Below are 26866 nucleotides of genomic sequence, written 5' to 3' on the forward strand. Positions count from 1 at the left end.
GAATCGAAATAACAGAAATAATTCCTCAGTAAACATATTCAAGTGTTACCTTGGGAGAGGACACAGTGTCGTAAGGATCAGTTATCCGGACGATATCTTCCCGACTGATGATGTCATCTCGGCCTGTGGTATCTTTCACCTTGTAGCTGTAGTTATCCATGCGCTGGACAATCCTTCCTGAAATATTGAATGGGGAATCAAACCCGGGCCTTCGATATGAAACACCCAAACAAAACCTCCTCACCGTCATCAAATGTCTACTAGGATTAGTGATAGGCGGTGACTGACTAATGACCAGGGTGCTTGCTTATGAAGCCACGATGCTAACAGACTCATAAAACTAATCAAGTTCAAGTTCAGTTTATTCTCAAATAACCACGTTTGGTGGTACAAGAGAAAATCCTATCGGCAATGTTTCCTACCTTTGTAGTACCATCGGTTGTCCTCCCACCGGACTAAGACCTCCTCACCTCATTAAAGAGTCTAGTGGTGTGACGATCCATCGATACGCATCGATCCATGGGCCGCCGATACAGTAAATCGATACGATATTTCAAATGAGCCACAATACATCGATATTTAGCTTTGAATATTACCGAATCGTGATATCTGTCAAGAAAAAAGACTTACTTTTGTTTGATGATTAGAATATATGCTTACTTATTTTCCCTTCATAAGTAAACATTTTCTCCGAAATTCTTGCGTCAAGAACTGTACATGTGTCAGACATAGCACTCGCATGTTATCAACATTCACAAAGTCTGTGTATAAACTTAAAGTATCTTCTTTCCAAATGAACATTGAACGACGCTGGCGGAATTTAACGAAATACTGGTTTTGTTTTGATCTTAAGGAGTTTTATAGTTAGAATTAAAGGTTTTAGTATCGTGATACGTAATGTATCGCAACCCTTATATCGGGATTCGTATCGTATCGCTGTTTCAGTGCACAATACTTTGGCAATATATATTCGTGACAAGACTTTCAGTATCATATCGCAGGTTGTATGCAAATACCAGCACAATTAAAGACTGGATCAGGTATAGGTGCTCGCTTATGAAGCCACGATGTCAACAGACTCCTAAAACTAATCCTATCGGCAATGTTCCCTACCTTTGTAGTACCATCGGTCGTCCTCCCACCGGGCCAGAACCTCCTCGCCATCATCAAAGACTGGATCGGGTATAGGTACTCGCTTATGAAGCCACGATGTCAACAGACTTCTAAAACTAATCCTATCGGCAATGTTCCCTACCTTTGTAGTACCATTGGTCGTCCACCCACCGGGCCAGAACCTCCTCACCATCTTCAAAGTCTGGATCAGGTATAGGTGCTAGTTTATGAAGCCACGATGCTAAGAGACTCCTAAAACTAATTCTATAGGCAATGTTCCCTACCTTTGTAGTACCATCGGTCGTCCACCCACCGGGCCAGAACCTCCTCACCATCTTCAAAGTCTGGATCAGGAACGCGTGGTGGTGGTGATTTGCTGGGTTGTACACGTCTGTTGGTTTGGTTTCTGGAACAAATTTTATTTTTGCCTGAACACCACAGGTATCCTTCACAGTGCTGTGAGTGGAGTACTATAAAAGTCAGAATTTTGTTGGAACGATGGATTGTGTATCTTATGCCCCAACAGTAAAAAAAACAGGTGGTGTTTCTCCGGGGTTGTACATTTTTGTGCTTTTCAATTCTGGAACAAATGATACATTCTTACTGACACGCTTTGTCCATGTATCAATACTAAATTGTGTCAATGGGTCAGTGGGGTAAATATGGAAATAATTATGCACCTCATTTCCCCAATTTGACTGTTTTTCCCGATCCTTAAACATAAAAACGCGAATGTAAATGCGTTTTACAGAACAAAAGAACGAAAGACTAAAACTGTCTTTGGATCACTACTTATTCTTGTCAGGCCACCGCCATATAGCTGGAATATTGCTGAGAGCGGCGTAAAACTAAACTCACTCACTCACTACTCTTGTCAGGGTGTGGCAACTCTATTCATCTATTGATATTCTGTTCTCTTATTTTTAACAGAGTCAGTCTATCAGTTTGATATCAAATTTCGTGAAAAACTTTCTAAAAAAAGTTTTCTTTGCTTCTATATAAAAAAATTCTGCTTAATGATAAATGACAAATGTGTGATTATCGGAAATGTATTAAGGTATATTTCCAATTTCAGGATATCGAAACTGCGTTAACCTTGATATATCCCAGTGAAGTTGGAGATTCCTATGGAGTCTTTAGGTGTAGATATATAAGGGGAGTTAACTCTTGCCTTTCATCTCGATTTACACCTCAAGTTACAAAAATATCAGCAATGGCGAGGAGATCAATTTAACTCTGGATACTCAACCTGGAAGCTTAACCATTGCTACAACGTGGTTGATATTACCGTCTCTTTATTGCTAAAATCACTGTATCATATTGCCCTTGAACGTGATTTGTATTAATTTGTACTGACTGACTGAGTTTGGTTTTACGCCGCTTTTAGCAATATTCCAGCAACATCACGGCGGGGGACACCAGAAATGGGCTTCACACATTGTACCCATGTGGGGATTCGAACCCGGGTCTTCGGCGTGACGAGCCAACGCTTTTAACCACTAGGCTACCCCACCACCCGTATTAATTTGTAAAATTAGTAAATTTTAGAATACAGTTGTTAATTTCAACATGTTGCTTTGTTGGTTGTCGGTTTCACGCACAGTCCTTATACAGGTTCCAGGTTAACTACTGCACGTAACGGGGTGGTAGGGTAGCCTAATGGTTAAAGCATTGGCTCGTCACGTCGAAGACCCGGGTGAAGCCCATTTCTGGTGTCCCCCGCCGTGATATTGCTGGAATATTGCTAAAAGCGGCGTAAAAACATACTCACTCATTCCCTTACTTAAAGTTATGCAAAACGCTCAGAAATGTTTCACAAAACCAGTTTCGTCTGTTTTTATAATATGCGCGTTTGTTTACTGCCAAGAAATAATATCCTGCTACGTGGTTTGCGCTCAATAGTTTCTCAATAGTGTCCATCCCCCCTTTCTCAAAAAGTTGTATCCGCCCCTGCATAACTTTGAACACCCACCACTTTCGTCACATAATATGTTTCTGTTTTTTGCTAGTCTCGTAGTTTCCATTATTTTCTCAGAGCAACTATTATTTTCCCGATATTTCAATTATTTTCTTGCTACTTCGATTAGTTTCCATTTTTTCACCCCATATTCTATCATTTACACCAAGATAAGTGACAAAGTACCTGGGAATGTGAACTGTTTTGCTCACCGGAACTATACATACCAGGCATATATTTTATACTTACAAAAGACGCTTTACAAAACTTCTCATCCGATTTTGACATTTCACTTTGAATTACAGTCAGAGTTTGAAACATTTCTAAAATATGAATTACTGACAGAACTTAAGATTAACCTCTCGTTGAAGATTATTATAGCTGTACCATGTCGTTGAGAGAACGGTCGAATCTATATGGATCTTAATTATCGCTGTAGAGAAACTTGAGCCCGTGTCTGGTTCTGTCATGCCTAAAAACATAACATGCGAATTTAGGATTCGAACCCATTAACCTTACCCATCCGTCTCTGAACAGCCAATTACACTTTTTTTCACGATTGTCCCACACAGACTTTTGTTGGTGAAATGTACCGTACGTTTATATGGCAGTGCTTCTCTTTATCTTCAGGCGTTTGACCTTTACATTGTTTGTTTGTTTTTAACCCCACATGATGACGACATCATAATGATTACCTTGAGGAAGAAGGACGACGGGGAGGCTCCTTTGAAACAGTGCTGAGAACAAGAATGAAAGAAAGATGAAATAGAGACAGTAATATAAAAAATCATAACAGAAACGACCACAAATGTTAGGAAATAACATACAGATGTGAGGATTTTGTAGTTCGAGCTTTTGATTCTGGATTAATTACAAATCAAACAAGTGGATATTAAAGGACAAGCAGGAATATCAGACACCAGAGACTACAAACATTATGACAAAAACAGTACTGTTTTAAATCATTAAGAGCATTAAAGGCACAATGTCACACATTTTCAACAATATTTTTGCCTATATTTTATATATTGGGGGCATATGCACTCACTTTGGCTTCCTATTGATGCAATAAAAGACTCAATATCCCTTACGATTTGCATGAAATCGATAACTGAAACTTCGAGGCGAACAGCTTCCAAACAGATAACACTTGCCATAAATGGAACGTGAACGATTGCTCCGCACATCGAAAACTGTCGCACGCTGTGTTGTCGGTGTTTGCCGAACTGGCCTCATTCACAAGTTGCGTTATAAATAGGATAATAGTGAAAAGCGTTCTAAGGGACATAACGCTACGGGGTTCGCTTCAAATAATTGTCGGCTGGTAGAGGGCGCGAGAGTCGATTTAATGCAACGTTGCATGAATTCATTCCCTTACTTATAATTATGTAAAACGCTCAGAAATGTTTCACAAAGCCAGTTTCGTCTGTTTTCATAATGTGCGCGTTTGTTTACTGCTAAGAAAAAATATCATGCGACGTGATAATTACACAGTGGCAGAAGTGTTATGCAAAGTCACCACTCTGTGGAGGTACAGTCCGTTTGATTTCATTCGAGACCGATGAATTGCTTACTAACACAAAATCGTATGATTTGCACAGTCCCAAGAAATCGACAGACCAACTCTGATGATTGTCCTCATAACATAGGTGGATCCAGGGGGGTGGGTGGGGGGCAAGGGTGCGCACACACACACCCCTTTGCACTGAAAGTTTATTAAATGACCATTGAAACTCGGGTGAAAATGAAGTGTGCACCCTCCCTTTTCTCAATAGTGTCCATCCCCCCTTTCTCAAAAAGTTGTATCCGCCCCTGCATAACTTTGAACACCCACCACTTTCGTCACATAATATGTTTCTGTGTTTTGCTAGTCTCGTAGTTTCCATTATTTTCTCAGAGCAACTATTATTTTCCCGATATTTCAATTATTTTCTTGCTACTTCGATTAGTTTCCATTTTTTCACCCCATATTCTATCATTTACACCAAGATAAGTGACAAAGTACCTGGGAATGTGAACTGTTTTGCTCACCGGAACTATACATACCAGGCATATATTATATACTTACAAAAGACGCTTTACAAAACTTCTCATCCGATTTTGACATTTCACTTTGAATTACAGTCAGAGTTTGAAACATTTCTAAAATATGAATTACTGACAGAACTTAAGATTAACCTCTCGTTGAAGATTATTATAGCTGTACCATGTCGTTGAGAGAACGGTCGAATCTATATGGATCTTAATTATCGCTGTAGAGAAACTTGAGCCCGTGTCTGGTTCTGTCATGCCTAAAAAACATAACATGCGAATTTAGGATTCGAACCCATTAACCTTACCCATCCGTCTCTGAACAGCCAATTACACTTTTTTCACGATTGTCCCACACAGACTTTTGTTGGTGAAATGTACCGTACGTTTATATGGCAGTGCTTCTCTTTATCTTCAGGCGTTTGACCTTTACATTGTTTGTTTGTTTTTAACCCCACATGATGACGACATCATAATGATTACCTTGAGGAAGAAGGACGACGGGGAGGCTCCTTTGAAACAGTGCTGAGAACAAGAATGAAAGAAAGATGAAATAGAGACAGTAATATAAAAAATCATAACAGAAACGACCACAAATGTTAGGAAATAACATACAGATGTGAGGATTTTGTAGTTCGAGCTTTTGATTCTGGATTAATTACAAATCAAACAAGTGGATATTAAAGGACAAGCAGGAATATCAGACACCAGAGACTACAAACATTATGACAAAACAGTACTGTTTTAAATCATTAAGAGCATTAAAGGCACAATGTCACACATTTTCAACAATATTTTTGCCTATATTTTATATATTGGGGGCATATGCACTCACTTTGGCTTCCTATTGATGCAATAAAAGACTCAATATCCCTTACGATTTGCATGAAATCGATAACTGAAACTTCGAGGCGAACAGCTTCCAAACAGATAACACTTGCCATAAATGGAACGTGAACGATTGCTCCGCACATCGAAAACTGTCGCACGCTGTGTTGTCGGTGTTTGCCGAACTGGCCTCATTCACAAGTTGCGTTATAAATAGGATAATAGTGAAAAGCGTTCTAAGGGACATAACGCTACGGGGTTCGCTTCAAATAATTGTCGGCTGGTAGAGGGCGCGAGAGTCGATTTAATGCAACGTTGCATGAATTCATTCCCTTACTTATAATTATGTAAAACGCTCAGAAATGTTTCACAAAGCCAGTTTCGTCTGTTTTCATAATGTGCGCGTTTGTTTACTGCTAAGAAAAAATATCATGCGACGTGATAATTACACAGTGGCAGAAGTGTTATGCAAAGTCACCACTCTGTGGAGGTACAGTCCGTTTGATTTCATTCGAGACCGATGAATTGCTTACTAACACAAAATCGTATGATTTGCACAGTCCCAAGAAATCGACAGACCAACTCTGATGATTGTCCTCATAACATAGGTGGATCCAGGGGGTGGGTGGGGGCAAGGGTGCACATTGACACACACCCCTTGCACTGAAAGTTTATTAAATGACCATTGAAACTCGGGTGAAAATGAAGTGTGCACCCTCCCTTTTTCTCAATAGTGTCCATCCCCCCTTTCTCAAAAAGTTGTATCCGCCCCTGCATAACTTTGAACACCCACCACTTTCGTCACATAATATGTTTCTGTGTTTTGCTAGTCTCGTAGTTTCCATTATTTTCTCAGAGCAACTATTATTTTCCCGATATTTCAATTATTTTCTTGCTACTTCGATTAGTTTCCATTTTTTCACCCCATATTCTATCATTTACACCAAGATAAGTGACAAAGTACCTGGGAATGTGAACTGTTTTGCTCACCGGAACTATACATACCAGGCATATATTATATACTTACAAAAGACGCTTTACAAAACTTCTCATCCGATTTTGACATTTCACTTTGAATTACAGTCAGAGTTTGAAACATTTCTAAAATATGAATTACTGACAGAACTTAAGATTAACCTCTCGTTGAAGATTATTATAGCTGTACCATGTCGTTGAGAGAACGGTCGAATCTATATGGATCTTAATTATCGCTGTAGAGAAACTTGAGCCCGTGTCTGGTTCTGTCATGCCTAAAACATAACATGCGAATTTAGGATTCGAACCCATTAACCTTACCCATCCGTCTCTGAACAGCCAATTACACTTTTTCACGATTGTCCCACACAGACTTTTGTTGGTGAAATGTACCGTACGTTTATATGGCAGTGCTTCTCTTTATCTTCAGGCGTTTGACCTTTACATTGTTTGTTTGTTTTAACCCCACATGATGACGACATCATAATGATTACCTTGAGGAAGAAGGACGACGGGGAGGCTCCTTTGAAACAGTGCTGAGAACAAGAATGAAAGAAAGATGAAATAGAGACAGTAATATAAAAATCATAACAGAAACGACCACAAATGTTAGGAAATAACATACAGATGTGAGGATTTTGTAGTTCGAGCTTTGATTCTGGATTAATTACAAATCAAACAAGTGGATATTAAAGGACAAGCAGGAATATCAGACACCAGAGACTACAAACATTATGACAAAACAGTACTGTTTTAAATCATTAAGAGCATTAAAGGCACAATGTCACACATTTTCAACAATATTTTGCCTATATTTTATATATTGGGGCATATGCACTCACTTTGGCTTCCTATTGATGCAATAAAGACTCAATATCCCTTTACGATTTGCATGAAATCGATAACTGAAACTTCGAGGCGAACAGCTTCCAAACAGATAACACTTGCCATAAATGGAACGTGAACGATTGCTCCGCACATCGAAAACTGTCGCGACGCTGTGTTGTCGGTGTTTGCCGAACTGGCCTCATTCACAAGTTGGGCGTTATAAATGGGATAATAGTGAAAAGCGTTCTAAGGGACATAACGCTCACGGGTTCGCTTCCAAATAATTGTCGGCTGGTAGAGGGCGCGAGAGTCGATTTAATGCAACGTTGCATGAATTCATTCCCTTACTTATAATTATGTAAAACGCTCAGAAATGTTTCACAAAGCCAGTTTCGTCTGTTTTCATAATGTGCGCGTTTGTTTACTGCTAAGAAAAAATATCATGCGACGTGATAATTACACAGTGGCAGAAGTGTTATGCAAAGTCACCACTCTGTGGAGGTACAGTCCGTTTGATTTCATTCGAGACCGATGAATTGCTTACTAACACAAAATCGTATGATTTGCACAGTCCCAAGAAATCGACAGACCAACTCTGATGATTGTCCTCATAACATAGGTGGATCCAGGGGTGGGTGGGGGGGCAAGGTGCGCACACACACACCCCTTTGCACTGAAAGTTTATTAAATGACCATTGAAACTCGGGTGAAAATGAAGTGTGCACCCTCCCTTTTCTCAATAGTGTCCATCCCCCCTTTCTCAAAAAGTTGTATCCGCCCCTGCATAACTTTGAACACCCACCACTTTCGTCACATAATATGTTTCTGTGTTTTGCTAGTCTCGTAGTTTCCATTATTTTCTCAGAGCAACTATTATTTTCCCGATATTTCAATTATTTTCTTGCTACTTCGATTAGTTTCCATTTTTCACCCCATATTCTATCATTTACACCAAGATAAGTGACAAAGTACCTGGGAATGTGAACTGTTTTGCTCACCGGAACTATACATACCAGGCATATATTATATACTTACAAAAGACGCTTTACAAAACTTCTCATCCGATTTTGACATTTCACTTTGAATTACAGTCAGAGTTTGAAACATTTCTAAAATATGAATTACTGACAGAACTTAAGATTAACCTCTCGTTGAAGATTATTATAGCTGTACCATGTCGTTGAGAGAACGGTCGAATCTATATGGATCTTAATTATCGCTGTAGAGAAACTTGAGCCCGTGTCTGGTTCTGTCATGCCTAAAAACATAACATGCGAATTTAGGATTCGAACCCATTAACCTTACCCATCCGTCTCTGAACAGCCAATTACACTTTTTTCACGATTGTCCCACACAGACTTTTGTTGGTGAAATGTACCGTACGTTTATATGGCAGTGCTTCTCTTTATCTTCAGGCGTTTGACCTTTACATTGTTTGTTTGTTTTTAACCCCACATGATGACGACATCATAATGATTACCTTGAGGAAGAAGGACGACGGGGAGGCTCCTTTGAAACAGTGCTGAGAACAAGAATGAAAGAAAGATGAAATAGAGACAGTAATATAAAAAATCATAACAGAAACGACCACAAATGTTAGGAAATAACATACAGATGTGAGGATTTTGTAGTTCGAGCTTTTGATTCTGGATTAATTACAAATCAAACAAGTGGATATTAAAGGACAAGCAGGAATATCAGACACCAGAGACTACAAACATTATGACAAAAACAGTACTGTTTTAAATCATTAAGAGCATTAAAGGCACAATGTCACACATTTTCAACAATATTTTGCCTATATTTTATATATTGGGGCATATGCACTCACTTTGGCTTCCTATTGATGCAATAAAGACTCAATATCCCTTACGATTTGCATGAAATCGATAACTGAAACTTCGAGGCGAACAGCTTCCAAACAGATAACACTTGCCATAAATGGAACGTGAACGATTGCTCCGCACATCGAAAACTGTCGCCGCGCTGTGTTGTCGGTGTTTGCCGAACTGGCCTCATTCACAAGTTAGCGTTATAAATAGGATAATAGTGAAAAGCGTTTCTAAGGGACATAGCGCTCTACGGGGTTAAACTACTTCAAATAATTGTCGGCTGGTAGAGAGCGAGAGTCGATTTAATGCAGCGTTGCATGAATTCATTCCCTTACTTATAATTATGTAAAACGCTCAGAAATGTTTCACAAAGCCAGTTTCGTCTGTTTTCATAATGTCGCGTTGTTTACTGCTAAGAAAAATATCATGCGACGTGATAATTACACAGTGGCAGAAGTGTTATGCAAAGTCACCACTCTGTGGAGGTACAGTCCGTTTGATTTCATTCGAGACCGATGAATTGCTTACTAACACAAAATCGTATGATTTGCACAGTCCCAAGAAATCGACAGACCAACTCTCTGATGATTGTCCTCCATAACATAGGTGGATCCAGGGGTGGGTGGGGGGCAAGGGTGCGCACACACACACCCCTTTGCACTGAAAGTTTATTAAATGACCATTGAAACTCGGGTGAAAATGAAGTGTGCACCCTCCCTTTTCTCAATAGTGTCCATCCCCCCTTTCTCAAAAAGTTGTATCCGCCCCTGCATAACTTTGAACACCCACCACTTTCGTCACATAATATGTTTCTGTGTTTTGCTAGTCTCGTAGTTTCCATTATTTTCTCAGAGCAACTATTATTTTCCCGATATTTCAATTATTTTCTTGCTACTTCGATTAGTTTCCATTTTTTCACCCCATATTCTATCATTTACACCAAGATAAGTGACAAAGTACCTGGGAATGTGAACTGTTTTGCTCACCGGAACTATACATACCAGGCATATATTATATACTTACAAAAGACGCTTTACAAAACTTCTCATCCGATTTTGACATTTCACTTTGAATTACAGTCAGAGTTTGAAACATTTCTAAAATATGAATTACTGACAGAACTTAAGATTAACCTCGTTGAAGATTATTATAGCTGGACCATGTCGTTGAGAGAACAGTCGAATCTATATGGATCTTAATTATCGCTGTAGAAACTCCAGCCCGTGTCTGGTTCTGTCATGCCTAAAAAACATAACAAGCGAATTTAGGATTCGAAACCCATTAACCTTACCCATCCGTCTCTGAACAGCCAATTACACTTTTTCACGATTGTCCCACACAGACTTTTGTTGGTGAAATGTACCGTACGTTTATATGGCAGTGCTTCTCTTTATCTTCAGACGTTTGACCTTTTACATTGTTTGTTTGTTTTAACCCTACATGATGACGACATCATAATGATTACCTTGAGGGAAGAAGGACGACGGGGAGGCTCCTTTGAAACAGTGCTGAGAACAAGAATGAAAGAAAGATGAAATAGAGACAGTAATATAAAAAATCATAACAGAAACGACCACAAATGTTAGGAAATAACATACAGATGTGAGGATTTTGTAGTTCGAGCTTTTGATTTCTGGATTAATTACAAATCAAACAAGTGGATATTAAAGGACAAGCAGGAATATCAGACACCAGAGACTACAAACATTATGACAAAAACAGTACTGTTTTAAATCATTAAGAGCATTAAAGGCACAATGTCACACATTTTCAACAATATTTTTGCCTATATTTTATATATTGGGGGCTTATGCACTCACTTTGGCTTCCTATTGATGCAATAAAAGACTCAATATCCCTTACGACTTGCATGAAATCGATAACTGAAACTTCGAGGCGAACAGCTTCCAAACAGATAACACTTGCCATAAATGGAACGTGAACGATTGCTCCGCACATCGAAAACTGTCGCACGCTGTGTTGTCGGTGTTTGCCGAACTGGCCTCATTTACAAGTTGCGTTATAAATAGGATAATAGTGAAAAGCGTTCTAAGGGGCATAACGCTATGGGGGTTCGCTTGAAATAATTGTCGGCCGGTAGAGGGCGCGAGAGTCAATTTAATGCAACGTTGCATGAATTCATTCCAACCTTTTAATTTAATATTGCAACCTAAATAAATATGTATCTATTTTTTGGAATTAAGTATATGGTAGCTTCCCCGAGGGCTGATAGTTAGTATTACTGAGAGAAATGCATTATGTATTTTTAGAGAAATGTGATGTGACATTGTGCCTTTAAATATAAACAGAGGTATGAGAAATAGCAAAAAGACATTGTCACTCTTGTGAGCCGAATGTGAGCTTTTATTCTTTAACCCAATAAAATACTATGATTTCAATACGCTATTTCTCTAAACCTTTAATAACATTTTGATACAAAGGCAATGCTAAGTATCACCACATGTGGTAGATCAGTTTCTAGGATGTTTACTCGGAAGCGAGAGTTATGGTGACATCCATATTACTTTTCCATTTTTAGGGAAATATTGTGGATATCGGGTGCTACATTTAAGACAGGATATGCTTACCCTTTTGGGGAACACCTGGTGTCATCTGATATGAACTAATGTACACATTTGGTGCTTTGGTATCGTTTCCCAAAAAGCAGGAACGTTAATACTCTGAAATGTGTTTTGTTTGTGACATACAAGTCATACAAGTCATACAAGTCACAAACATCAACAAGTCGACTGTTGGTAGGGTTATCTCCTATTTGACAGACACCCATTTGACAGACACCCAGTTGGCAGACACTGAGCAAGAAGGTTAATTAGGGTAACACCTACGGGTATAATGGAACAGTCCACAGTCTAGTGAGAGGAGGAGGCTGAGGTTCGTTATTGAGAAGCTTGGTTTGGTTGAGTGTAAACAAAACTTTGTTGTGATTAAATGATAATCTGTTTTCTCTTCTCGAAGTTGTTTTTACTATCAATTACTATCGAATAGAGGTTTGTCACTGTGTTTAACTTGGTCGCCGATTAATGATAATCTGTCTTCTCTCCTCACTTAGTATCAATTGATCTTTGTATGAGGAAGGATTAATTAATTAATTTTATCAATAGACTAATTTTAAATTTGACTCAACAAATATATAAAATGGTGAAAAGCATATCTGTTCGATATCAATATGGCTGGAGTGCGGAGGGTGGAGTATCTGATGTCACAGAGAGGGGCCCCTCAAATTGTTCTGGATGGTTATGTTGACACCAAAAATAAGGTCAGACAGACCTGCACCCACTGGAGATGCATCGACAAGACCTCCAGGGGGAGGTGTTCTTCCATCTTTCACCGCCGCAAGACCATGCCAGCGTTACCTACCACCCTCCGAGAAGTGGATTTGGAAGACAGTTGGACAGAGACATGTGATGGACGTCGTTTCCTTCTTCTTTCTGATGGAGAACAAGACAAGATCTTAGTGTTCTCTACCACTGAACATCTCCAGGTGCTGCAGACCGCCGATACCATCTACATGGATGGAACTTTCACTGCCTGCCCTGAGCTTTGGGATCAGGTTTACATAATTCATGCCCGTTGCAACTCTGTGTCATACCCCTTAGTCTTTGCCCTTCTGCCTGATCGTCAAACCACCACCTACGTTAGACTGTTCCGCCTCCTCAAGGAGAAGGTGTTGGAGGAACTGAATCGTCCCCCTGGCCCCAGCGAAAATACAGACAGATTTTGAGCTTGCCACCATCCGAGCCATCGGGATGGAATTTCCAAATGCAGAGACCAAGGGATGCTTCTTCCACTTTTCCCAAGCCCTGTGGAGGAAGACACAAGATCTAGGTCTCACAGTTGCATACAAGGAGGATCCAGCAGTAAAAGAGTTCATCAGGAGAGCAGCTGCCCTTGCCTTATTGCCACAAGATCAGGTTCAAGACACCTGGATTGATGCCATGGACTCCTCCCCAGCCTCTGACCGCATTGAGGACTTCAAGGATTACATTGTCGTCACATGGGTGGACTATGACGCCCGATTCCAACTGTCACTTTGGAACCATCACAACACTGTAGGACCAAGGACCAACAACAACTTGGAAGGTTTCCACAGTCGGATGAACATATCTCTTCCACACCGCCACCCCAACATATTCGCTTTGTGGAAGTAATTCGGAGGATCGAGATGGCTGACAGAGCCAAGCTGAGACAACTCGACTTTGGGGCTGCTCCTCCAAGTCGCAAGCGAGTCTACAGAGAGATCGACAACAGGATCCTGAGGCTCAAAGACACACTGAGTCGCGGCGAGAAAACTCCTCTTCAGTTCCTAGATGCGGTGGCCAACCTCATAAAACTTGGCTAACAAGACATGAACTTTACTGGACTTGCTATAACTTGTTTAAGTGGCATTTAGAAGGTGGTGTGATGAACAACAAGGAGAGTTCTATGGATATACACCTTCTATGGAACAGCAGCAATGTATTCACCAGCAATCACACCCACTACAAGATCAGAAAGCTACTAGAAGCCATTCACATCAAGAGACTCCAACCGACCATGAACAGAGACCAAGGATATTACATCCCCACTGCCTACAACCAACTCATCACCAAGCAATCTTAATCCTATTATTCTCCTGTCTGTAGTATCACTGGCTTCCTCCCTTAATCCCCCATAGCTTACTATGGTTGGGTAACTATTGGCCTCTTATGTAAACATCTACCACCTTGTACATCTACCTCATTAATTGTGTAAACATCATCACTCACTGTTCAACTTTACTATGTATACAAATATACCTTGCATCTAGTATTGTACATCATTTGCTTGATAACGGTGTTAGTAGCTACACCGAAACGTCGCTCATATCATATTAAAGAAGGTGTATATCCATAGAACTCTCCTTGTTGGACTTGCTATAACTAAGTTTTAATTAGATCTATAAATACAGATAAAATATTGCTATGTCAAAGATATATCTACTTGAAGCTACTGTGCTACTATTATGCATTGTTATTTGAAAAATATTATATTCTTGTTATCAAATAAATATTAGATTTTTTTCTTGTGTTTTTATTTGGACTATTCGATTATAATGTGTAGGTAACAGGTAGTTGCTCATCTGTTCATTGAACCGTAAATGTTGTTGTTTTAAGGTGTCTGCGTACTGGCTGTCCGCGTAATGGGAGGACACCGTTGGTAGTATAGTGGTAAATGGAGCCCGAGCCCGTTTATTACATCGCTGGAAATATTATTATCATAGTCATAGGCGTAGTGTCCCGGTGTATTCTAACCTCTAGGACGTTCCAACCTTTAATCCCCACGGGATGCAGATTTATCAAAGAACATACTACAGATGCTGTTTACCGAGTGAGTGAGGTGGGTTTTACGCCGCTTTTAGCAATATTCCAGCAGTATGACGGCGAAGGACACCAGAAATGGGCTTCACAAATTGTACCCATTTTGGAAATCGAACCCGGATCTTAGGCGTGATGAGCGAACGCTTTAACCAGTAGGCTACCCAACCGCCCTGAGTTTACCGAGACGAAGGATGACCTTGTGATCGGATGAAGAAAAACTCCTCTTTGACAACTGCTCACTCAAAGTGACAAAGTAGAGAGCGGTTTGTGTCATTATACACATTGTCAAACGTATATTGAAGACAAGATGAAGGTTACCTAGGAGAACGAGATGGAGACAAAGCTGGAGGAGACCTCGATGAAGAAGGCAGTGGAGAAGACAGATGAGTCCTTTCACTGAGCCTTTAAACAAACATTGAAGGTCAACTCTCATTATTTCTTTGAAACTATCTTACAGAAACAATGCCATGGGCATGAGTTGATTCCAATACATATTACTACGGATATGACGAAAAAACAGAAAATATGCTTCTGCACCACTGCATAAAATGTTGTCGGTTGCTTCCTATAGGTCATGCGAGTGAGTGAGTGAGTGAGTGAGTTTAGTTTTACGCCGCACTCAGCAATATTCCAGCTATATGGTGGCGGTCTGTAAATAATCGAATCTGGACCAGACAATCCAGTGATCAACATCATGCGCATCGATCTGCGCAATTGGGATACGATAACATGTGTCAACCAAGTCAGCGAGCCTGACCACCCGATCAAGTTAGTCGCCTCTTACGACAAGCATGGGTTTCTGAAGGTTCATTCTAACCCAGACCTTCACGGGTCTAATAGGTCATGTACGGTGAGGAGAAGAAAGCAACAGACGAAGTTGGAGGTGTCGAGGAAGGAGTTGGAGAAGGAAGATGATACCTCTCATTCATCCTTTATGCTTAAAATGAATGTCACCTATCAATATTACCCTTCTATATCAATATTACCTTTCTATATCAATATTACCTTTCTATATCAATATTACCCTTCTATATCAATATTACCTTTCTATAGCAATATTATACCCTTCTATATCAATATTACCCTTCTATATCAATATTACCCTTCTATATCAATATTATCCTTCTATATCAATATTACCCTTCTATATCAATATTACCTTTCTATATCAATATTACCCTTCTATATATATTACATAACAGATGAAATGTTTAAATGCATATAATGAGTCGATTCAGACTAATGGAGATGAACCAAGTATGAATATAATACCAGTTGACACGATGCTGACGAAGTTACAGTGTCAACCAGTTATGTCGAAAGAGAGTGATGACAACAACTCACACAACAACAAACTTGATGCAGTCCCTGGCGTGGATCTTGTACTGCAAATGAAGAAAACTTGTCAATCTATGTCAACAGTTTATCTCTCCTTATTAAACGACCTTAGGCTCATGTTACACATTACACTTCAGCGGTGGTGGTTGATTATGAATTATATGGAATTGTCTAAACCACTGTTTTGCGCACACGCACACACACACGCACACACACGCACACACAGAGTTGTATACACACATGCATGCACACATACATACATACATACATACATACATACATACATACATACATACATACATACATACATACATACATACATACATACATACATACATACATACATACATACATACATACATAGTTTGTGATTAATGTTATGTTTGCACATGTTTTCAGAGAAATATTGCTCAAGATAATTACCACAGGTATTACCTAATTTAGGCCAGGTAAGCAGGAAATGATAAGCATATTCGATCCGAATTAACTACACATTGTTACACATCCGCTTCTATCTGTCCTTTAGATTTGTGCTTACAACATCAATGACTGGTTTGTCTGTTCCAGCTCAGACTCGACTTTTACTGGACTATTTCTGATTTTGGTGTGAAATGCCATACAAATCAACCAGATCAGAATGAAAATGTGTACCTTCTTGTGTTTCCCGTCCAAATCTATGAAATATGCAGATGTGCCTCTGATGGGTGTATTCCATTGTCCTCGTTTGATGAACCAGAAGAAGATCCCTCTGTCACCCGGTTCTTCCACCACACGTGCAAGATGGTTTGACAAGTCCTTAAACTAGAGGGTAAAGCCTTTGTTAATCATGCATGCATTTTTTTCCGAAACGCAAAAGGTTATTATCTGTTTGGAGATTTGTTCAGTGGTTTGTATGAGCATCAGATCCGACCTTCAGTATTCCAACACTGAATGAAGACGGCTTGCTCTACAGATACCCTCAATAATCCCAGTCTTGCTAAAACACCATCGATGTACCCATCATTCTCTCTACACTTAGCCATCTGTGATTACCATTCTCGCCCCAACGATCTCTCTGAAACCCACACGTCTCAACATTTTCTTCACTAACAGAACACTGTCACTAAACAACGGCCCCTGTTACCCAAACATTCGCCACATATTGCCCTATGTTTACTAACACTTTTTCTGACACAAACCTATCGACTATATCCTAAAGTCCTAGGGGCTTCTTCAATAGATTTCTCTGTAACTCAATACGTTTGTTCCAAAGACTCGTATGCAACTCCGTGTTTTGTTCAACAGACCCCCTGAACCCCTTGTTCCACAGACTCCGATACCTCTGAAAACCTTTATTCCACGGACTCCTATGCAATTCAAAATCGTGTTCAGTAGACCCGTCTGTAACTCAAAGCCTCTTTTCAAAGGACTCTTATTCCACAATATCTTTTGCAACTCAAAACTCTTGTTCCACATGGAACTCAAAGTCCTTCTCAACCGACCCATCTGCAAGCAAAAGCTCTTGTTCCCTAGATACCACTCTGACTCAAAATGCTTTTTCCCAGGTGCCTGTATAACTCAAATCTCTTGTGCAACACACCCATAAGCACCTAAAACAGTTTCCACCACAGACTATTTAGGCTCCCTTTTGCTATTTTTTTAGATTCTACATAACGAAACCTCTTGTAACCAGAACCCCTCTTGAATTGTGTCAGTCATATTTGAAATACAATTAATTAATTATTCAAATTGCTACTGGTTGCTTTACTCTGTGAAAATAGAAGCACCTTCCTGGAAGGTTCCTCATCAGGGAGATCAAGGTGTATAGCAACGACAGCAGGGGAGAACGGCGATCTCCGTCGGACACGCTCCAGCCTGGCCCTCCCCTTGCAAAGGCAGACACCGTCTCGAATATTCACGCTGATAAGGGGGCGGGGGATGTCCTGTAAGGAAAGGTAAACCAGATATTCAGTCTGTGAACATTTAGCTTCACTCAATGCTGGGGCGGTGGGGTAGCCTAGTGGTTAAAGCGTTCGCTCGTCACGCTGAAGACCCGGATTCGATTCCCCACATTGGTACAATGTGTGAAGCCCATTTCTGGTGCCCCCCGCCGTGATATTGCTGGAATATTGCTTAACCTTCGGAATCAACGTATGAGTAGCATGTACCTACCACAGTACAAGGGCGTCTAATCCTGTGTGTGAGGTAGATGCCATTAGAAAGACCCAACATGAAGCCAGAGGCCGATGCATTCTCACTGCTGCAGTTTCTCCTTCTTCTTGGGTTAACATTTATGTCCAGGGACAAGCTGGGTCCGTTTGCTGAAGTCATAACGATGTTGGGGTTTTGTAACAAGTGTCACGGCACATCTCAACTCAGTTGAGTTATTTACTATAAAACAAGTGTGTAATGCTAAGTCGGTCGTCACGACACATCTCAACTCAGTTGAGTTATTTACTATAAAACTAGTGTGTAACGCTAGGTCGGTCGTCACAACCAGCACGCATACCACTCGCATATCACTCTCTCTTCTCAGTGTCTTCCTCCATTCCATCTGCTAATACTACATCCAGCTCCATACTCAGCCCCCCTCCCCCCTCTAAACCCCCCAAACCACGTTCCATCCAACACCCCTCCAAACCTACCCACCCACCACCCACTAAAACTACAACCCCCTGCACCCACCCAACCACGCACAAAACCCATCAAAACTAAACAACCACTCCTACCCACACACCCCCACACACCCCACACACCCCCAAACCCCGCCCTAACACTGCCCCACCACCTCCCAAGCCCACAAACCAACCCCCACCTACCAATACTACTCTCCCCAAACCACCCACCACCCTAGCTATCCAACCCCACCTCCACACAGCCAAAAACACACTGCTCCCCCACACAAACCCAACCTCACGCTCACACCACAAAAATTAAATCAAAACCTCACCAAGCTCATAGAATTCATATCTGCAGCCATTCTACTCAAAGATCCCACAGCTAAAAAACTACATACCCTCGCCCACAAACTCAAACTCTACCACAGGGGTCTAGCCAGCCTCCTTATCGCTATCAAAAACCTCTCTTAAACCTTTCCAACCACTAAGCTGCCCTAGCCACCAACAACCTATTGCAAATTATGCCCCAACCCACGGTCTTTATTAATCTACTGCTACAAATTACTGCAACCATGGCTATATTACAGTGGAACCAAATTATCAACTAAAAATGCCTTCAAAATACCAGGCTATATTTTCATTCGGAAAGATAGACCTCGGCCAGTAAATATTCCCCCCCCCCCCCCTGCCGGGAAGGCCTGGGCTTCTTTATAACAGAGCAATTAAATTATACCACTTTCGACATCCCCACCCAAGATCTTGAAGTCCTAGCTATTAAAACAAAACTCAATAATAAAGAATTTACCATCATAAACGTATATAGAAGACCCGCCCACAAAATCACTATTAATGATTTAGAAATTCTGCCCAAATTCATAAGTCCATATACCATTATCCTCGGAGATTTCAACACACACCATCAACTGTGGGGCACAAGACCTTTCACCGACATTAATGGGACTCTATTTTGGCTAGACAAACACAACCTAAGCACACTAAACGACAACCAACCTACAAGATACCCACTCTCCCACCTACATTCACCCACAACAATAGATACCACACTCACTACACCTAAACTTACACAATCTTGTATAACGGGGGTCCACAATGACACCTGGGGCAGTGACCCCATCCAAATTACAATCCCATCACATACACACCCCACACCTACAAACACCACCAACAACATCCAATCCACACCTCCTGAACTCAAATTCAACCTAAAAAATGCAGACTGGTATAAATTTACCACACTCTGCAAACAACTAGACACTACTAGCATCTACAACCACGACATAAACACATTCAACAACAACTACACAAACCTACTGGGCTGGAGCCCAACACAACCCCATCTTCAAACTAATTACAAACAGATACAACAACATAAAAAAATCAACACTTAAAAAAATCAAAATAAAGCCAAGTATAGCTCCATGCCTTACCCACCTTACCAGTCTGCTACATGTCCAACAGTTAAACACCATACCTCACACACCTCCCATTACAAGCTACATCCACGACAAACCACCACCACCCACAGACACCACTTTAGCCTCCACACTACAAAACCTGCCAAACAACACCGATATACACACCAAATTAAATATTATAAACAACCATATTCAAACAAACTACCCTGCATACACCCACATCTACATAGATGCATCCATCAACAAAAACAATAAAACAGGCATAGGTATACATGTAGATTAACACACACACACACACACACACACACACACACCCCACTAACAACAAACCTGCACTACTCAAACTACACCACTATTAACACAGCCGAACTAACTGCAATCCACTCAACACTACACCTAATACCATCAATTCAACAAACAAACTTTCTCATACTCTCCGACTCTCTCACCTCTATCAAACAAATACAAAATATGCACTCAAAATCACGCCCTGACTTAATGCATAATATTATAATACAAACAGACTCACTCAAACGCTTAAACAAAAAACATAACATTCATATGGATACCCAGCCACACCAACATTCCAGGAAATATCACTGCAGACACAGCCGCCAAGCTAGCAACCACACACAACACACCTAGCATCAATTTCCACACATCCAAAACAGAACTCAAACAACTTATTAAAACAAATATATCCAAATTAAACTTCCAGCACAACATAAATACTAATAAATCAACATGGGTTAAAAACATCATCAAAACACCTATCAGCAAACTTCCTACATTCTCCAATATCAAAAACAGTGACATTTGCATAAACCGACTAATCACAGGCATCACAAATCTCAATTATACACTATAAACAAAACAGACACCCAGATGGACTCTGCTCCCACTGCAACACACCAGAAGACATTAACCACATATTCACACAATGCCACCTACAACAAACAAACATCACACAACTACATAGCAGTATACCATCTAAATACCACAATAATATACATTTACTTTTTAATCCCCTCAACCCGCCCACTATCTTCCACGCCATAGCCACCTTCCTACAAAACTCGAACCTAATCCATAAAATTTAGAACCTCCAAAAACAAATCTCCATTACACTACCTCTCAATAGCTGATATATTTAGACTAGGCTTCAAAACTTCATTTATCCATACTATTACTCTATTACCAACATAAGCCTACTATACCTGGGAATCAATTTCACTTATCCAAAGGGTCTTATTTCTGCTACGACGTCCGCGCCCTCTCTCAGCCAATCAGTAGCCACTAAACTGTAAACAAACCAGTACAACCTCTCCAGTACAAGGTCACGGCCTCTCAACCCAGCCAGCACACTCACATTTTATACATACCCACCCCCACCCCCACCCCCCAATTATGCCCTATATTTACATGTTATTTTTAGTTTAACTCTATCTCTCATTTATTAACAATCACTGCGTTTTTTTCCCATTTCTTTCCCTTTTATAACTTCGGTTTTTATTTTATTTTTTAATCTTATTTCTAAACGTTTCTATTCTAAATTAGTCTAGGTTAATGCCCCTACATTTACATTTTTTGCTTTACTCCTTATTACCAGCTATTTATAATTTAATGTTAATACCCACCCGCCCCGTCGGCGAAATTGGCGCCCGCCAGAAGCCGACGCTAAACCATCAAACTCGTCAGGTCGGTCGTCATAACACATCTCAACTCAGTTGAGTTATGTACTAACTAGCGTATAACGCTAGGTCGGTCGTCACTACACATCTCAAGTCAGCCAATTGAGAGTTATTTTCTAACAAATGTATAACGCTATGTTGATCACATCTCACATGTACCGGTTTGGTCTTTTTTAGTATATCACATAAGGCAAATATATCCACGATTTCCGTGGATGGACTTACCAACCGCCCATCGCCTTCGCTCCTGCAAATCACGCCACACATCCAGACCCCACACCCGATCCTTGCCCCAGTAAATCAACCGATTCTTCATGTCCCGGATGTCTTTCTCAGGCAGATAATAGTCAGAGTAGATCTTTTGGTTGAAACAACGAGACATTGTGTTAGTAACAGATATCTTGGAACGGCTGTGCGTCATATGAAGGTGCTGATTTCGTCAATACGAGGGATATTTCTAGGGATGCATACCTGAGGAGGACTGTGATACTTTAGTGAAACCAATATGAAACCAATGTGAAACCAACGTGAAACCAATGAGGGAGGTTCGATCCTGGAAGACTAATAGAAAACGATACGACCTTCTGTGAGTGAATAGTTCTGGAACCTGCCAGTACTAACGCTGATGAGACACCAATGACGTTTACTTTTCATTACTAATGCGGATGATGTACCCTGGACGTTGACAATGCAACATCATTGCAGATGTTGCACGAGAGACTTTATTTTAACGACACAGACGGAGAGGTCAAGCATCATTTACACTTTTATACTTATATGTGAAATTATACCTATTGTGTCCATTGTAACGAATTAAAGTGAGTGATTATAGTTTTACGCCGCACTCAGCTATATTCCAGCTATATGGTGGCGGTCATGATCAACACCATGAGCATAGTTCTACGCAAGTGGGGTACGATGACATGTGTCAACCAAGTCAGCGAGTCTGACCACCCGATCCTGTTAGTCGCCTCTTACGACAAGCATGGGTTACCGAAGATCAATTCGAACCCGGATTTAACGAATAAGAGCTTTTCCCACAAAGCCACCAAAAGTCATCCAAAAATGCGTCATAAGCTTATTAACTTCCATCAGATATCTAAATACAGGTTTACACTAATAAAACGTCTGTAGGGGCGGTGGGGTAGCCTAGTGGTTAAAGCGTTGGCTCGTCATGCCGAAGACCCGGGTTCGATTCCCCACATGGGCACAATGTGTGAAGCCTATTTCTGGTGTCCCCCGCCATGATATTGCTGGAATGTTGCAAAACGCGGCGTAAAACTAAACTCAATAAAACGTCTGTAAAAGGTAGGTATAATACGTGACTGGCGAAACAATTAGAGGAAGAATGGTTTGTTTCTTTTTCCTTCTTTCAACTGTCGTCAGAATAATTGATGATCAACGGATGGCTGGTTATACATAATGCTGCAGCGCAGGCTGATAACCTGTGCACGGATGTAGATCCATAGCAACGACACTGACATGGCAACACTTGGGCTCAGCATGGCTTGAGATGGCATGGCAATAGCACATAAACATCACGTTGTAGCATAGGTGTTGGGTCGTGGGCCTTGAGTGTAATGTGCAACACAGATGGGAACTGGGTTCGTGGGCCTTGAGTGGAATGTTGAACACACAGATGGGCCGTGGGGTCGTGGGCCTTGTGTAGTGTGCAACACAGATGGGAACTGGGTTCGTGGGCCTTGAGTGGAATGTGGAACACACAGATGGGCCGTGGGTTCTTGGGCCTCGAGCGGAATGCGGAACATACAACTGGGTCGTGGTATGGTGGGCTTTCAGTGGAATGTGGAACACACAGATGGCCTGTGGGTTGGTGGGCTTTCAGTAGAATGTGGATCACACAACTGGGTCGTGGGGTCGCGGGCCTTAAATGCAATGTTGAACACACAGATGGGCCGTTGGGTCGTGGGCCTTGAATGAATGTCGAACACACAACTGGGTTGTGGGCCTTGTGTGGAATGTGGAACACACAGATGGGTCGCGGGCCGTGAGTAGTATGTGGAGCACACAACTGGGTCGTGGCCTTGGATGGATTGTCGAACACACAACTGGGTCGTGTGGTCGTGGCCTTGAGTGGATTGTGGAACACACAGGTGGGTCGTGGGTCCATGGACTTTGAATAGATTGTGGAACACAGAGATGGATCGTTGGGTCGTTGGCCTTCAGTGGAATGTGGAGCACACAAGTGGGTCGTGGGATCGTGGGCCTTGAGTCGAAAGGGCAACACACAGATGGGTTGTGGGTTCTTGGGCCTGTAGGGAAAGGTGGAATACACTGATAAGCCATGGATTCATGGGCCTTGAGTGGAAAGTGGACCTTACCAATGGGTTGTGGGTTAGTGGGCCTATAGTGAACAGTAGACCTTAACGATAAGCAGTGGGTTTACGGGCCTTGAGGGGTATGTAGAACACACCTATGGGCCTCGAGTGGAACGTGGATCACAGTGGAAAGTGGAACACGTGTGTGTTTTAGGACTTTCTGATCTTGAGTGCAAAGTGGAACACACCCATGGACCTTGTGTTCAATGTGGTACCATCCCATGGTCCTTGAGTGGAATGCGGAATGTGGAACACAACCTTGCGCCTTGAGTGCAATGTGGATCACAGTGGAAGGTGGAACACGTGTGTATTTTAGGACTTTCTGATAAAGAACACAGGAACTGTTCAACTGTGAGAATATACTCACTGTCGTCACAATGTTGGTTTCTGGATAATGAACACAGGAACTATTCAACTGTGAGAATATACTCACTGTCGTAACAATGTTGGTTTCTGGATAATGAACACAGGAACTATTCAACTGTGAGAATATACTCACTGTCGTCACAATGTTGTTTTCTGGATAATGAACACAGGAACTATTCAACTGTGAGAATATACTCACTGTCGTCACAATGTTTGTTTCTGGATAATGAACACAGGAACTATTCAACTGTGAGAATATACTCACTGTCGTAACAATGTTGGTTTCTGGATAAGGAGCACAGGAACTATTCAACTGTGAGAATATACTCACTGTCACAATGTTGGTTTCTAGATAATGAACACAGGAACTATTCAACTGTGAGAATATACTCACTGTCGTCACAATGTTGTTTTCTGGATAATGAACACAGGAACTATTCAACTGTGAGAATATACTCACTGTCGTCACAATGTTGTTTTCTGAATAATGAACACAGGAACTATTCAACTGTGAGAATATACACACTGTCGTCACAATGTTGTTTTCTGGATAATGAACACAGGAACTATTTTACTATCTGAATATACTCAATGTCGTCACAATGTTGTTTTCTGGATAATGAACACAGGAACTATTCAACTGTGAGAATATACTCATTGTTGTCACAATGTTGTTTTCTGAATAATGAACACAGGAACTATTCAACTGTGAGAATATACTCACTGTCGTCACAATGTTGTTTTCTGGATAATGAACACAGGAACTATTCTACTATCTGAATATACTCACTGTCGTCACTATGTTGTTTTCTTGATAATGAACACAGGAACTATTCAACTGTGAGAATATACTCACTGTCGTAAGAATGTTGGTTTCTGGATAATGAACACAGGAACTATTCTACTATCTGAATATACTCACTGGTATTCTGGGGCGCGACCATATGGCATGGCAGTACAGTTGAACATCCACCATGATGTAGTCGCCTGTACTCAACCTTCCCTTCTTTAATCTATCAATCTCCTCTTCTTTAAGCCACCAACCTCCCCTTCTTTAATCCATCAATCTCCTCTTCTTTAAGCCACCAATCTCCTCTTCTTTAATCCATCACCTCCTCACAACGACAAGGAACCCACTCTATGTGTTGCGCTGCGATTTGAACGATACCGTCAACCGAACGAAATTATATCACCTAATCTCTAGTATTGATCAGCTAGTTGCATGTGACACTGTTCCTTTGACAAGTACAGTCACATTCCCTTTAGTTGCTATGGCAGGTTAAAGCATGATCAGCGAAACTATGTCGTCCGTCGCTGATCGGGTTGCACGTAACTTGGTGAGGTGAGGTGAGGTGAAATGGGGTTAACGTTGTAGTTGAGAATATTTCGCTCATATGACGACGTGCATGCGTGTGCATGTGTGGCTGCTTGTACTAGGCCAGACTTAAGCTGGTTTTATAGTGCTAGCCCATTGAGATACCATGCCGCAGTTAAGCATGAATACCCAACTCAAACACATTATACTGACTCCGAGCCGACCAGTCCTTGTTGTACCCATTAATGCTGAGCGCCAGGCATACCAACAAGTGTCATTTATTTTTGGTTTGTACATGATTGGGCGTTTTGACGATTTAAAATAAGGTCTCTCCTTCGATTTATGTTGACACTCAATTTTTTTCAGTCACCGCTTGAAGACGTAAAATTCTGTTACTTTGAAAGCGGGATCAATGTTCAGTGAACGATATTATCAGGTGCTTGAAACCATGGAAAAGATGAAACAGTTTGGCAGTTTGTGATTGTGATTATTTGTTTACGGAGATATCAACGTGTACATTAGGATTAGCATCACAACTATCAGATAAATAGACTTAGAGGTTTCGGTGTAAACTGCAGTAAATTCAGGATAATACAGAAAATCACAACTTATTACAGGATGTGGGACAATGTGAAGTGAGTGAGTGAGTTTAGTGAATGTAGTGAATGAGTTTAGTGAATGTGTTTAGTGAATGAGTTTAGTGAATGTGAGTGAATAAGTTTAGTGAATGAGTTTAGTGAATGAGTTGAGTTTTACGCCGCTTTTAGCATTCGCGCAACATCACGGCGGTGGACACCAGAAATTGGCTTCACGCATTGTACCTACGTGGGGAATCGAACCCGGGTCTTCGGCGCGACGAGTGA

At 41.0% G+C, this 26866-nt stretch overlaps 2 protein-coding genes across 4 annotated transcripts in view; both read right to left on the reverse strand.

Moving 5' to 3' along the window:
- LOC124274699 overlaps window positions 1–26866 on the reverse strand; it is a 54521-nt gene that overhangs the window by 2993 nt on the left and 24662 nt on the right. The window lies entirely within an intron of this gene.
- Window positions 1389–26059, reverse strand: LOC124274698. Of its 3 annotated transcripts, XM_046710060.1 has the most exons (14): window positions 25733–26059; window positions 25611–25686; window positions 22209–22341; window positions 18411–18559; window positions 18026–18181; window positions 16911–17060; window positions 16266–16306; window positions 15240–15323; window positions 11030–11072; window positions 9213–9254; window positions 7399–7440; window positions 5585–5626; window positions 3766–3807; window positions 1389–1519 (listed from the first exon to the last, which is right to left on the reverse strand). In XM_046710060.1, exons 2-14 carry the CDS (start codon window positions 25662–25664, stop codon window positions 1463–1465), a joined length of 1035 nt encoding a protein of 344 aa, XP_046566016.1. In that variant the 5' UTR covers window positions 25665–25686; window positions 25733–26059; the 3' UTR covers window positions 1389–1462. The 3 variants fall into 3 exon arrangements, with proteins under 3 accessions (XP_046566016.1, XP_046566018.1, XP_046566017.1); XM_046710062.1 differs by lacking the exon at window positions 15240–15323 and having other exon boundaries at window positions 25611–26058; XM_046710061.1 differs by lacking the exon at window positions 3766–3807 and having other exon boundaries at window positions 25611–26057.

Source organism: Haliotis rubra, unplaced genomic scaffold (assembly GCF_003918875.1).
Source record: "Haliotis rubra isolate DU_JTF1 unplaced genomic scaffold, ASM391887v1 Scf1931, whole genome shotgun sequence".
In the NCBI taxonomy this organism is placed as follows: domain Eukaryota; kingdom Metazoa; phylum Mollusca; class Gastropoda; order Lepetellida; family Haliotidae; genus Haliotis; species Haliotis rubra.